At 48.0% G+C, this 15,089-nt stretch overlaps 1 protein-coding gene across 9 annotated transcripts in view; it reads right to left on the reverse strand.

Annotated features, from left to right (window-relative positions):
• LOC3291422 (A disintegrin and metalloproteinase with thrombospondin motifs like) overlaps positions 1–15,089 on the reverse strand; it is an 86,470-nt gene that overhangs the window by 48,304 nt on the left and 23,077 nt on the right. For all 9 annotated transcript variants that reach the window (XM_061655857.1, XM_061655856.1, XM_061655859.1 and 6 more), the window contains exons 3-4: positions 12,387–12,479; positions 5,382–5,954 (exon numbers count right to left, since the gene is read on the reverse strand). In XM_061655857.1, coding sequence (XP_061511841.1) covers positions 5,382–5,954; positions 12,387–12,458 — 645 coding nt within the window. In that variant the 5' untranslated portion in view covers positions 12,459–12,479. The remainder of the gene's footprint in view (positions 1–5,381; positions 5,955–12,386; positions 12,480–15,089) is intronic.

A 15,089-nucleotide genomic window follows, 5' to 3' on the forward strand; every position in this document is an offset into this window, starting at 1 on the left:
CTGCTTTCTGATGAGTGTGTGTGTGTGTATGGTTTTGTTGCTTCCTTTGCTTCCTTCTTCCGCCGGGTGCAGCAGCAGCCATATTTGGAGTGTCCGGCGTGGAATGTGTGTTTCCTCACGCTGGCTTACTGGCACATAACCACCAAGGGTGGCCCTTTTCCCAAGGTATATCTTGTTTCGAACAGCTCTATAAGCATTGGAAGGTACCCAAGTGTCCCATTGACATATTCCATGACAGGGAATAGGAAACGTTACTAGCTACATGACGGTGAGACATGTGTTTTTTGTGTTTGGTCTTCCCCCGACGACTTGGCGATCAATTGGAATTTGGCATTATGTCACTTGTTGCAGGCTTTTAATTATGGAATACTGTACATGGCCATGACGTTTTTCAATATTGAATCATTAAGCAATACGGTGAGCGCCAATAGCGTTCCTTTTTTGTTGGAACATACATTATAGACTGCTTTTCTCCCCCAAACATATCAGATGTCACCTTGAAGCATATAATCCGGACATACGGAAAACACACGGAAATTAAAGATCATTATCTGCCCATTATTGAAGCTTCGGCGTTCGGTGACCAAACGAGCGCTTTAGCCAAGACCCAATCTCCAAGCTACCCAGCTTACATAAGGGTCGGAAAAACGCCACCGATCGGAACTGAAGCCCTCCGCTTCCGCTCGGCCACACCGGCGATGGCACCATTTTTTCCCTCCATTTTCATTTCTCTTTTTTTTAATTTCAATTGCCCCATAAAAATGGTGAGCCATAAAAACGTAACACGGCTCCGTCCGCAGCGTGCTCAATGGTTCGATCGGATGGAACGGTTTTTATGCGGCCAAACGATCCTCACTCGCGTTAGACGATGGCTGGAGGATGAATGCTTGCCCGCTCCCTGTTGCAGAGCGGCGACATAATACTGCCTTATTAACGAGCCCCCCTCCGTAGAGCCCACTCTGGTGCGCGGAGAGTCTAAGTACAGGGAAAAGGCGAACCAGTCGCACGGCGGAAGTGTGTTACTATGGGCAGCAAAATAAATTGCTCCACGAAATGCGGACCAGGGAACGCGGGAACTCGGAAATCGGACGTGCAAAACCCTGCCGGGTCGCGGCAGAAGAAACGGGTGAAGAGTGGTGTCCAGAAGTGGCACTTCATGTTCATGCTGCTTAAACAGCAAAACACGGTGTAGAGCTTAACGAGCAGCTTGCGACAGCAGCCGCAGTGTCCACGTCCACGATTGCTAGAAGCGCAAGCCAAACACTTGCCAATCTTTCCCCACGAACCACCATCAACACCGTTTCAATCAGAGGCAAGTGCAAAATTTATGACAAATCTCCATTCCGCGTTCATCATCGCACTTGTCAAGATGGCGCAAACTGATAGCACGCTGGTTGCCGGCGGTCGTACGGTCCAAATAAGGTTTGGTACCACCACCACCCCGCAGAGCGGGTTCATTTATCCACCAGGATCAGCGCCTGCGTAAGTGAATGTAATGGACTACACAAGACAAACGCACACCTTTTCGTGGTGTGTGTGTGCGATCGATTGTTTCCGGGGGGGTGGTGGGCTTTGCTTATAAATGTTTCATTAGGGGGCCACCAATTTGGTGGCCTACTGAGGGGCTTGCTGTAAGTGATACCGAACTGCTGCTCCTTGTCTACAGCTACTGAGCAGGTTCCCCTGCTGAGCCAAAGCGTTCCGAAATTGGTCACCCACTTGGTTGGCACTGGGTGGATTATTGTTTTCTCTTTGTTGATTGGCTTTTTTTCGTTTGTTTTTATTGGGAAGCTGGCGGCATTTCAACAGGAAATAGAAGTTGCTCGCGATCTCGATAATGGAGTTACATTTCATAAGCTGTCCATTTATAGAGTTGTAGGTACAAATATAGAAAAATGCAATTTAAAAGCTCCATGTTTTTTTAAATACATTAAACATATGGAGCGTGCCAAGTTGTTCTTTAAATAATCGATAAAGCTACAACCGTACCTTAATTTAATTTCAACAAAATTAATTTTCAAAGATAAAAATATCATTTTAATGATCATCTTCTACTACTGTAACAAGAATATCCAGCTCTTCACAGCTTAAATTATTCCCTCACAGTCAGAGCTCTCGTAAATCATGTCACTACCACTGGAAGTGATTTAATGACTCGCACGCCTGAGCTGAGTAGTTAAACATTTTAAACCACTCCTAATGTTATGCGAACTTTATAATAATCCTTCGCTGTGGTTTTAAAACAAAACAAAAAATCTATGATAATGAACTTCAACGCAGCTTCAATCTCTCCCTCAACCCATCGCTGACTCGACGCATTTATGTCAAACGAAGCTTTTGCCCATAATTTATTTGTTTATCATTCATTAAAAACACTAAATTGTTTTGAAGTTTCATCATCATCATCATTGCTGAATGGTTGCAGAGGAGCTTCTGGCAAGCGTAATCAGATCATAGTTTTGCGCCATCTCCCATCCCCAATCCATGGCAAAAGTTTGTGCCAGGGTGACTAAGAATTCCACACGCACATAGAGGCTTTGTGCTCGCCTTGTCAAAGAAATAGAAAATTTGTGTTAAACCTTCCGCCCGGGGCAATAAATCTTATCGTGGTAAAATGCTACATCCTCGCCGGATTGAAATTCCTAGCCAAAAAAACGTCGTAATAAATATTGCGATGCCAAGAGAGCAACAACAACAACAACAACAATTCTGGAACCCATCTGGGACGGTAAGCGAGCAAAGGTTCGAAATCTGCATTCATATGCGAGATTCTTCTTTTTTTTCTGCTCATCCCACACAGCACGACGCACGTTTTTGGGGATATAAGCCGCGCAGGACTTCCGTGTGCATTAGTTTTAGTATGTTGCCCGCCATATTGTGCCTCCGTGTACCGCCCCCCTACGCCCTGTGTGCGATTGATATCACCGCGATAAGCCCGCCCCAGCCGAAGGCCATTACGGCCGTAAAACAAATATGTTTGGACGCAAGCACAAACTCACACACAAAAATACCGATTGGTCGGCACCTGGGGTGAGCGTGTCATCAATATGCCCTGCCCCGCGTGCGGTGATTCATTCGACAATTTTTGAACGAAAATCGATCAACCGCAAAGTAGCGGTTATTAGCATAAAAGCATATCCCGCAGCAAACACACACACACACACACACACACACACACACACACACACACACACACACACACACACAGGGCCGCCGTCCGCCGGTTCAAAAGGCTCAAGGTTTGTGGAGTTCAGACGCGAGCTGCCAACAAGGGCTAGGCCCGAGCCGTGTGTACTGGCTACTACCGAAGGTGCGAGTGATGGGCGAAATCAAAACATGTTATTTATGTCTTCCTGTCCCGTCGGCCCCAGAACAATGCGGCCCCAGGTTCTAACTTTTGTAAGGCAGCAGCCAAAAGGCGAGCATAAATCTTCCTCATACCAAACCCAGTGCCAGGTGAGGTTGAGGCCAATGTGAGCTTAAAACACTTGGCATACCTTTCCTTTCAAGTAGGACACCCAATAGCCAATCGACACCTCGAATCTTGGGTAGCAAGAAGAAGCAAAAAAAACGCAACCCGCGGCTATGACCATCGGAATGGTAACGTTAAATTCTACCCATTTATCTACCCAACGCTGCCCTTGCCGACGACCCCTCATAGAACGAGCACGAGATGATTGGTAGATAAATTGGATCTTGGAGCGTGATACGGTCACTCTACACCACAACCTTCTTGCTGGCGAACCACCCTTCGGGCGGCGCGGCGATCCATCACACCTGTGCACCAATCGACAACGGCATCACGGGACATGAGCCTAAAGGCACGATTAGGATCTCCCCGCGTGCAAGAACTAGTGAACACGGCCAGCGTACAAGAATTGGAATTGGACCCGAGAATGGGTCCTCCCCGAACTTGGCAAGAGCTATTAGAGCGGCAGGTGTTGAAAGGTGGATTTTTGCTCCTAGAAACTAATAGACCGTGTCCGCAGTATGTCACCTGCGTGTTGGTACATACTGAAAGGGGGGTTAGATAATTTACGCAAACATTATGGGTGGATGGGAACAGCTATTAGTACAACACCGCTGGTAAGTGTTTTGCCTTCTAAGGGAGTCATTGGAGGGGTGCAAAAAACAAATCCGGACTAGCATCGCCCACAAATGACTCCACTTCTGCACGATCGATCGCTTGATCCTACTGCGGTCAATTGCGGACCCTGCTTAATTAAGCTAAGGTCCCTGGGTCGCTTAAGAACTATCATTACACCCTGGTTGACCATCAGACGACGGCGCAAACAAAAACAGATCTCCAAACACGATTGAAACAAACATTCCAAAGGCCATCGAAGAACAAGTGATGCAAAAAAACTGCTTCCATTTACATTTCCACTGGTAACTATAACGTTGTTTACTTCTGCTTCGCAGCCAGCCCAATTCCCTGAACTCCGGATGGTGTGTGTGTGTGTGAGTCTGTATGTGCCACCGTTCTTCGCGGACGCGATTTGGATGCACAATGTAGAGCAGCACGGTCCAGCTTTGCGGGCAGGTGAGTTGAATTATTTAAATTATAAATTAAATCAAACTCCCGCCCAAACCCCTCGGGGTCCCCGAGAGACAGCTAACTGTCAAAGTAGCGCGACTCCGGCGCAAGGGGCTAAGCTTGATGTTTTGCATCTTGCGCACCGTGTGAAGCCGACGTTCCGGCCAGCAAACGGGTCGATATTTAGAGCAAAGTCAGCTCGCCACTTGACGAACCGACCCGTTCACGACCTTCAATCTAATTACATACGCTAGACTGAACGTACATATCGCCAGTGTGTGTGTTTGTGCAATGCAATCGATCTTCAAGTGTGCAGGGTTGTCGGCTAGATACCAGCAACGGTCTGTTCGCATGCGCGAAGAATGCGCGCCAATCGGCAATCGCTGCATGTTGCTGCAATCCCCACGTGGACGGCTGTAGAAGCTGGTGCTGTTTGCTACTGATACCTGCTGTCGAAATGTGCCTAATTAGTATGCACCGACCGCTAGACGAACCAGCAACAGATTGTGGGAATGTCGGCAAAACCTTTCCAGCCGCCCCCGCCCATGCTGGCGTAGATGTTGGCCGGAGAACAATTCGCTCGTATTTTGCTGCGAAACAATTCACGGCCGGAAATGGGGAGACGGGGAGGGGAAGAGGTATGTGGGGCGAGGGGGGATCTGCAAGAGATCTTCTCGATGGTGTTGCATAGCACAATGAACTGGCGCTGGATTGATTGTGCAAGAACACTAACCACCAATCTCTTAAAATGTGTTGATTGTTGTCGTTCTCAAGCGTCCGAAGGCACGAAACAATCCGTTTCGATATTACCTCACAAAGAACATGTGCATTTCGTTGGACTTACCTCATCGTGAATCTCCTCGTAGACCAGCCCCTGCGTCGAGTTCGGATCCGACCGGACGTTCCACATCCGCAGCGAGTGGGCACCGCCCCGCAGCAGGCCTTCCGTTTTGCGCAGCGTCAGGTTCACGTTCTCGCCGAACGCATCGAACGACACGCGGTGCTCGTTGAGGTCCGCTATGCTAACGCCACCCTGCTCCATCGGCTCCAGTGGTGTAGAATCGTCCACCGCCTGCTTCGGAGGCCCACTGCTCACCAGAGGGCCCGCCTCGAGCGGAACCTCCTGCTTCGGGAAGGGTTTCCGCTGCTGGCCGGCTGGTTTAACGCCCAGCTCGCTTACCTTCTCGGTGAAGCGCACCTTGCTGAGGTCCTTCTTGACATGGTGGTTGCCGCCGGACGTTAAACCGTTCGCTTTGGCCACCTGCGAGGAATCGATGCTTCGTCTCCGCCGGGAGCTCGCCAGCACCGGGCGGTTTGTGTGGTGCGTCAGCTGCACCAGCTCGTAGTGCGGGACGAGATCGACGTGATCAACGTGGAACACTTCCTGTAGCTGGGCAGAGGACATTTGCCGGTGTATCTGTGGAGAAAAGATAACAAATAAAACACGGTTTAATAAAATGGCCGACTACAGAAAGCCAAAGGAATTAGTAAAATGACAAGTGTTTGCTAAGGCAGTGCAAACAATGTTGTACGACAGATTCTAGAGCACTGCCTAAGATGTACAATAACGGGTTTCCTGTTGGAGCTTGTACACACCAACGCTCGAGCAGTGTATCAGTGCCTACTACGATTTGATCTAGTTCTGAATATGACGTCTCAGTCTGACGTAAGCCAGCCCTCCGCCACCGTCCAGGTGGGATACACTCTTTACTTCAGAACCGCAGTACTAGAGGCAGAATCATTTATTTCTCGATTTGTTTCTCCAACTGCTCTGCCTCCTTTCAAACCGTTGTCATTCAGGTGGTCGCGCATGTACTTGCATAAATTATGCCGAACCAGATCGCTGATCCAGATCAACTTCTTAGAGGAGGTGGGTTGTTTTAAACTGTGATCTAAAAGAAAAATATTGTTATGCGATTTGACTCCCTGCATTCGGTTTGAGTTAATCGAGTGTTAATGGACCATTTGTTAGCCCCACGGTTGAGGGCGCGTATGGATCTTACAGTGTGCGCCATAGCAGCGTTACCATCCCCTTGGGCAAACGGCGTGGCAAGCGTGGTTGGGCGCTACCACCTCCACCCTGTGATTGATTCGAAGAGTTAGTACAATTGTTTTGCCAAATGCCTGGGGCCAGGCAAAGCCCTGCATGTGTAAAGCGTTTCGATTTTCTGTCTCTCTTTCTCGCTCTCAATACTCCATTACGGGCTACTACTACACTGTACGACCTTGCGCGTTGTCTATCGCAACCTCGCGGCACCTGACCGCGGTCTTGCGCGAGACGCATGTTGGCACGCAAAGCGATAGACATGGGGCAAAGACAAAAGCGGCCCGAGTGTTGTTTGAGAGAGAAAAACAAAAACAACAAAAAGCAACAATCTCGAACTGTTGCTTTGCAAGACGTGTGCCTTTGGGAGTCGCTCGAACCTGTTCATTCCAATTCCAACCCGACCTTTGTTTGGTGCCACAACACACATCTCCAGCTAGTCATACACACACACACAATCGATACGGTCGCTTCAGCGAAGTGGACAAACGCTGAAGCGAATACCGCACACGCTCACCGCCGCAGCAGCTATCCCGGAAGAGGCAGCGTGCGACGAAACGCGCGCAATCAAATTGCGGATACGCAGCATTCCCAGGCAAACCGGGAGCAGGCTGGCAGCTATTTGTCTTTATCAGCGTTGCGTGCACGTAACCTTCGGAATCCCATTACATCTCCACACCAGGGCGGGGTGCACTAATGCACGGCGGCGGCACGGCAACACAGGCAAGCAAAGTGCAAAGCAGGTGCAACTGCTCCGGAATTCAGACCCTCTCCCGGCTGTTGGGCCCACCCAAACAAGGAGAGGGGGGGGAGGTAGAGTGTGAAAGCGAAATGGTGTTATCGATGCAAATTTTGCACATTGCGCGTTCGCATCGTGCGGAACAAAACTTTTGCGAGCGCGCGCGCACACGCTCGCTCGTACGCAATGGCTGCGAAAAACAAAAACATCTTCCAATCCAGTGGTGGTGGTGGTGAGCCATCGAGGTCAATTAGCGAACCGGGGCTGACTGGCTGGCTGGCTGGGCCCGGGGGATTATGTAAACACGAGAAATGCGCGATTCACTGTTACGGAGCGCACCCGAAAGGAAATGAGTTCACGAGTGCCACGCTCATGGGTGGGAAAGCCAAGGGAAGGTGAGAGAGGGTGAGATGGTGGTGGTGGGTTGTAGGGGGTGTATTCTGCTACTGATTTGTTGATTTTGCGCATTACAGGTTGCTAGGCAGCCGAGACTGATACGCTACTATGGATAACAAAACGAACGACTTCAATCACGAAACAAGACACGAACCCCAGAATCAGCTCTTTCGAAACATTTGTCGATTTTGCTATGTTTGTGGTGCTGTTTCGCTTGATTATAATAAGTCTTTCCAATGATTTTGAATTAGAAATAGTTTGTTGCTTACTTGTAAACAGAAGATGCAGTAACTTATTTTGCATTCCAATGTTGTTACACTTTTACAAAGTTGGTTATAAAACACGGCTCAAACCGGTAGTTTGACAAGCTGATAAAGTGACCCAGTAGCTCGACGTGCAGCGTGACATAACTACAAACTGAACCACCCATTGGGTCATGATTACGCCCGGTACACGGCCATACAAAGGTGCAGGCGCACCTCGTGTCGCAAAAACAATCCTTACATTATAAGAGCGCAGCAAAAACCGAAATCACTTTGCACACATGTGCCCCCGCTACCGCCAGCTAGTTAAATTAATCTTCTTCTTGCCGTGTGGGAGCAAAGCCCCGGGAGCGATTCCGCACTGGCCCGTGTAGTCGCATGCGTCAAGCGAATCTAATAACAGCACACAAATGGCAAGCGCCGGTGGCGTCCGCATAACGATGTCGATGTTGCACGAAAAGGGAGCTCATTAAATATGTCCACTAAGGTAAGAGCAGGTGCATAGATGCCACGCCATTGCCTTGTCGGCTAAGTGACTCTGGCTGTGACAGATTTCACAGTGGAATTTGGGTGAAAATAACAGCATTTGTCATCAAATTGCAAACAAATATGTCCTGTTGAAACATTCACAGAGATAAACAACAAAACTTTCAATACACTTTCAAGGTGGTCTTAAGCATCCAAAGACATGTGCTTATTTTCACACAAAGCCAAGATGTCTTCTTGCAAGCAGCGAGCATATATTTATTCCAAAATGTCCCAAGCCGTTGACGAAATCTTTCCAGGCACTACGCAGCCTTCGATTTGGTTGTGGCTCGGGCCGTAGTAACCTAGACCCAGACCTAGCCAAGTCTCGGCCCGCGACCGAACCCACCCAGACGTACCGGTTTTGCTGGATGTCCTTCTCACCAGCTCACCAGGCTTGTTGCTATCCTTCAAGTGGATCTAAATTTGGGTACAATCTCCTGGCAAGTACCGCCGCGCGCATGTGCACACGTACTTGCGCGCAGTGCGCACACAAGAATAAAGCCGGACCGGGTTGCAATTGGGTAGCTTGGGGAGCTTTCACGCCGTCCGCTATAAATAACTCAAAATGTCAATGCTTGTTCCACTTTTTTATTAAATTAAAAGATGGAGAATTTATAGGCCAACCAATAGGCACCTAGCTTGTCTCTAAATTGATTTTTGGTATGTAAATCCATTTATGTTCGCCATCCAATATACTTCTGCTAACATCTTCTTTAGCTGAATTTCATTCAGTGCTGCTTTTTTCCACTAACCCCTCCGGTGTGGGGAAACATTCTCGGATAGCAGCCACTAATCAGACTTTGCGTCCCCGAAAATCTCCTCAATCGCCGGCTAATCCGACACGAAAATGTTTCATTTTGTCAGCCGGCATTATCCCCCTGCTAAATACGCCGTGCGATGACCGTGCGTCGTGACTGGCGCATCATCGTCACGCGTCTCACTGACGTAAGACTTCCGCTGCCGCTACCGCCGCCCCAGTGTCCGTAGTGGCAGTAGCAATCAATTACCGTCGTCTCGGTGATGGCTGCCGTCCGACATAATCCGGTGACGTTTGGGCTGAATGAAGGTGTGTCTCTGTGTGTGTGAGTGAGTGCCGTGTTGATAACAACTGTGGCCCGTCCCCGTAGCCACCATGTGACAAATGTCGGCGAGCATTGTGTGACATCTTAATCCTGTGAGGCTCGAGGCTCCGATCTCCGATCTGCCCCAAACGCGATCTGCCCCCTCGGCGGACAGATAACATCTACTCACACAGGGCTGTGGGCAGTGTACGGTAGCTTGGTAACACGAAACCTTCAACCACGGGTGAGGCAGAGGGTGTGGAACACTGGGCGTATAATTGTGGGAAAAACGGAAAACCAATCAACCGTTTCGGTTGCAGGTCTGTGTTTAAGATTACTCAATCCGAAGCGCAGGCAAGTTGTAGAGGAAATAGAAGAAACAAAAAAAATACACTTAGCTCCGCTGGTACAAAATCAAATCAAAAAGACTATCCCGGAGACTATCACCCATTGCAACAAAAAAGCAAAAAAAAAAATGGTTGGTATCGTGCCACCCGTTGCCACGGAGCCCGTTGTATTTATCGTCGAAATAGAATCATTAATTGGCCACCGTTACGAGATGGATTACGGAGCTGCAGCACTATCGAGTGAGCCCGAGTCCGAATATGGTGGGTAAATTCACCCAACGGACCTCGCGTAAATATGTCCCAGCAAAAGCCTCGGCGCGTAGTGACGATGCGTAAAGGTAAAGGTTTTGGATTTTATCACGATCACGGTGGTGGTTCATGTAACCGAGCGAAACGAATGAGGTGCAATTTGTTTGTTTGTTTACTCCGCTGTCTTTTTTTGTTTCATTTCGCTACGCAGTCACCATTTTTTGGGCATTAAATTATGCCTGGCTGGTGATAAGAAGGTAACAAATCGAGCTGAAATGTATGAAAAGGCTTCCTTAAATGGAACCAAGAGGGAGAGAGCGAGAGAAAAAAAACCCATTACCCTGGCTGTCTGTGACGGTTTTTACTGCCTGTTCCACTTTCATCCGGCCGAAAAGGGAATTGAATTTCAGTGTTGTTGTTACTTTTTCAATTACTTTCGTCTGAGCGACTAGGTCAAATCTGCGCACAAAAAAGCGAAATCATTCCCAATTTCTGCAAACGCCTTATGTAATGTTTATTTTGCTGGAAGGTGCGTTCGTGCGGATGTCTGTTCCGTGTTCAATCGCTGCAGAGTTTGCAGTGTTTTTGCTACGTGCAACGGTGATTACGGGGTTTAATTTGAATTTGAATACAATATTTTTGTACCTTGTTTAACCTTTTTATTTTTAGTGTTTTATCTTTGTACTAAAACTACCCTCTTTTTGTCTCCATTGCTTGTTCGGGGCACATTCCTATGACTCAGCGCATAATTATGCGCCCGAATCGCATGGCATCGCGATGGCAAAGCGTGTGAATCTTCTTTCATCAATCTCACCGACATTAGCGTGTCTCTCGAGGCAAAATTTGTCTTCTTATCATCTAGTAAACCTGCCCCCTCTTAAAAAAAAACATGTTTCAAACCGCCTTTTAGTACTGCCAGCTTGAGTCGTCTATCAGACGTCTTCTCCAAACAAAACCAAAAAAACTTCTCCGATCGGATCCAATTTCAACCGTTTAAGCACAAACCCGTTCCGGTACTCCCAGGGCACACCACCAGTGCCCGGAAAGAGACGTCCCAACCTGTTGCCGCCGATAAACCACTCGGCAAAAAACCCGTCCCCATGTATCGGTGTCGATGATAAAGGAAATAACAACAGCAACAAAAGAACCGTCCTGCCGATGACATTTGATCTTTTCGCCACCGCCGTCCGGGCTAACACACTACCAACAGCACTACACAAAGGCGCGGGAATGGTTCATCCCCCGTCGGGCTGCGTCGGGTGTTCGAATGGTTTTGGATGTAAGATAATACTTTACCCGATGATGACAATTATCATAAAATTTAGCATTAGTAATATTGATCAGGCAAATCGCTTCCACACATACTCGGCTGGACGGCTGGAGCAAATGGGGAATGGCTGGAGGGAAGTCAGAACGATTGGCGTCAAACAGCGTTGACAGCTGTCAGAAGAGTGGAGGTTGCCATCATACATGGCCTGCTGGATGAAACAATTCTTTCGAGGCGTGTTGGGAGGAATTTTAACGGAAATTTTACAACTCCAACCAAAGCTTCAATGTTTAAAATCTTAAACTCAAAGCTCCCGTGTGAGCTCCTTTCCCACCCAAAACCACGAATCAAACGGTGGCGGTGGTGTTGGTGAAAAGCGTACAATTGAAATTGGTAGTTCGCTTCCGCTCGAGCGGATGTGAAAGGAAAACGTTACGATCGACCAGCCCTTGCAGGTAGGAAGTGTGGGCCAACACGAACGAAAACGGCACGAACTTGCTGGAATCGCATGTAACAATGGAGCTCACTCAGTGACGTAGTAATGAAAACAAAACCTTTGCAATGCTCCAACCCAACGCTGCAACATTTTTGCCCCATAACCTTCAGTTGGTTCTAGCGGGAGAGTGAGAAACAAAACTGCTGGAAAAATAGACACCACATTGTAGTTAGATTGAACAGGGAGCTATTTCTTTTCTCAGTAGCTCCGTAGAAAACGTGGCGACCTTATGCGCCCGTCCCCTAAAACACCCGACACTTCCTAAAGCGCCAAACTGTGTCACACGAGTTCCACGAGCTTTTCTTATAAACTAAGAACTTTATTGGTGTGGCTACAATTAGCACTTCCTCTTCCCCGTTCTTTGCATACAAACCAACCCCGAACGCTGTACGTGGAAACTAAACACGTACAGCTTTGTCGATCGTGACTAATGCTGACCGTCCCGGCCCGGATACTTACGTCTGGCATTGCGGCACTGTAGGTACATAGTAACGTCCATGACGCTGCAAGGTAAAGTCCAAGCCGCATCATTTTGTGACCTGGAACGGCGATCTGCAAGAAAAAAAAAGGAAGGAGAAAATGAACAAATGTTAGCAGCTTTCGGGGACAAAAAGCAACTCTACGCCTGCGGGCTTCGAGTTATGAACATATTGCTGAACATTATGTAAACAGTTATAACTGTCGCTTCTAGAATGTCGCAAAATACACCAGAACCAGAACCGATGCAGATACACGGTGTGTGATCAAGCAACGACAAAAAAGCAACGACACATTTTCGACTGTGTCTCTCTCCGTTCCTCGCTGTCTGTCTTTCAAGTCAACCGGCGATGGTTCGTTCCGCTCCCGCATCACATATATTAGCCGGCGGTCGAAAATGTTAATGAATGAAAATGGACAGACAACACATTTAGTTCGCGAACGATTCTATATTTAACATTCAGATCGACCCGTTATGATAAGATCGGTGAAATATAGGTGTACATTTGTAAAGCGTGGAGGCAAATTTCAAACAAAAGTAGGAGCGATGAAAAGAAGAACCCTCCGCCCGAACAGGTTGCAAATCGTACATTCTAGAATTGGTGAGAGTCGACACACTCCAGTAGGTAATGATCGATTATTGTGACACGTGTTGCGAAAATTCTGCTTCTGTGAAGTTGATATTTCTGAGCTCCAGAAGTTCTCCCTGCGCTACACCAGACGGTGAGTCATCACCCGGTACAGGAACACCGGGATAGCATGCTGTTACATCGATCGATGTTGTTTGCTGGAGCATAACCGGTTACTTTGGCTGCGTCGCCAAACCGAGAAGTTGTGTCTTTCGAAGTGAAATGGATGTCTCCCTCCGAAGTTCAGTGTGAATCTCAGTGCCTCATCTTCAGGCGGGATTTGAGCTCTTCTTGATCTTCTTTTTCGAGCAAAAGATCAGCATCATTAGAGAAGCTCTACACACACACACAGCTCTTGAAAACTATCACGCCACACAGCATCGTCGCTCCGAAAATAAACCAATACACGCAAGCGGTAGGAACCTATAAAAGAACCATAAAATTTTGCATATTCTCTTCCCAGTCGTCTGGGGGTTTGCCTCCACTCGCTTCCCACTCACTCGCAGTTGATCGACCCGATGCTATTGATCCACGCAAGCGTCGGGCGGCCGAGTACACCTGCTCAACGGACTGCTGGTATCTCCCCAAATTTCCTGAAGCGGAGGATCCTCGCAGAGATCCTCCAAAAATCTGCAACAATCCCGTCCCAGCTGTGAGCTGTTGCAGCGGACAGGGAGAAACCCATTCCACCACCACTAAAGGGGACCATCACTGGACAACCATCAACAAACAGCAACGGAAGAAAAGAAACTTGTTTTAATTTATCCCTCCGCTCAGAATTGTATATATGCAAACTGTCGTGCGACTTTTCGGCGTTTGTCCTGTGTTCGCGAAACGGCGAACACGTCTCGAGCGCATTTTTCTTGCAGCGTTCTTCCACTGCTTCTATTAAACATTTTGTTCAAGTTCCCCGTTTTCCTTTTCCTCGCTCTTTTTTTTTCTTCTCCTTACACCACTTCGGTCACTTCTGGTTGCTTAATTTCATTCATTTTCACGTCTTCTGGGCGGGATCGTGGACTGGGAACTCGTTTTTTTGTCTTCCTTTCGAAGACACTGATTTTGATTATGAACAACCTGTTCCTGATCCCTGGAGATCTCGCCTTTTCTCTCGCTCTCTTTCTCTTTCACTCTCTCTCTCTCTCACTCTCTCTATCTATCTCTCTTTTCATCCCCCGTGGCGAAGGAGGGTGTTTTGTTGCCCGGGAAAGACAAACAGAGCGGGTCAGAAGTTATGATATTTCAAGTGCCAATTGACACACGCGGCAACCTTTTCCCGACTAATGTTTCCCCCCCTGGGGGAACCCACGGGCCAATTAAAAAAGGGTGGAAAACGGTCGGGGTAATGTCACGAGGAGAAAAAAAAACAAAACGAATCTTGCCGGTCGCATCCGAACACCTGTTCGAAAGAAATGGAAACATTACGACCTGGAAACCTGGTCCGGCGTGTTCTCCATGGGCGCTGTAGGGGAATAAAGTAATGCAATTAATGACCCTGGCTGGAATTTATATCACCGGCTCATCTGCATCACCAGTCTGATGTCATCTATTTTCATATGAATTACCATTACGAACGAAAAATCGATTAAAAAACTCATTTTTGCTTCTTTTTATTCGCTCGCCTGAGCGTACGACTCCTCATCGTACTTCAAAGTTGTATTTTTTATACCAAAAAAACGAACACGCTCGTCATAGGGCTGGCGGGAGGAGCGTGCGTTTAAGACCATTCGTTACCACTCAATAACACACCTATTACGCCCGATCGATATCAATCATGCCCCGAAATTAACGTCCCACCGCCAAAAGTGGCCCGAGGATATGCCGCGAAAGCGGGTCATCATCATCTTGATGCTGCCTTGGCGACCTCGACCAGAAGACCGGTTGTGACGGGGCAGAGATGACAGATGCTGCGAACCGTTAATTACCGGCTTTCGGTGCGAATTAAACGATGTTGCGGGGGGAGGGGGGTAAGTAGAAAAAACCCCATCGTCACCACCAATTATGCTCATCATTCAGCATCATCAAGCTCCGCCACCACCACCACAGTGGACAAAAAAGT

This window comes from Anopheles gambiae, chromosome 3, assembly GCF_943734735.2.
Source record: "Anopheles gambiae chromosome 3, idAnoGambNW_F1_1, whole genome shotgun sequence".
In the NCBI taxonomy this organism is placed as follows: Eukaryota; Metazoa; Arthropoda; class Insecta; order Diptera; family Culicidae; genus Anopheles; species Anopheles gambiae.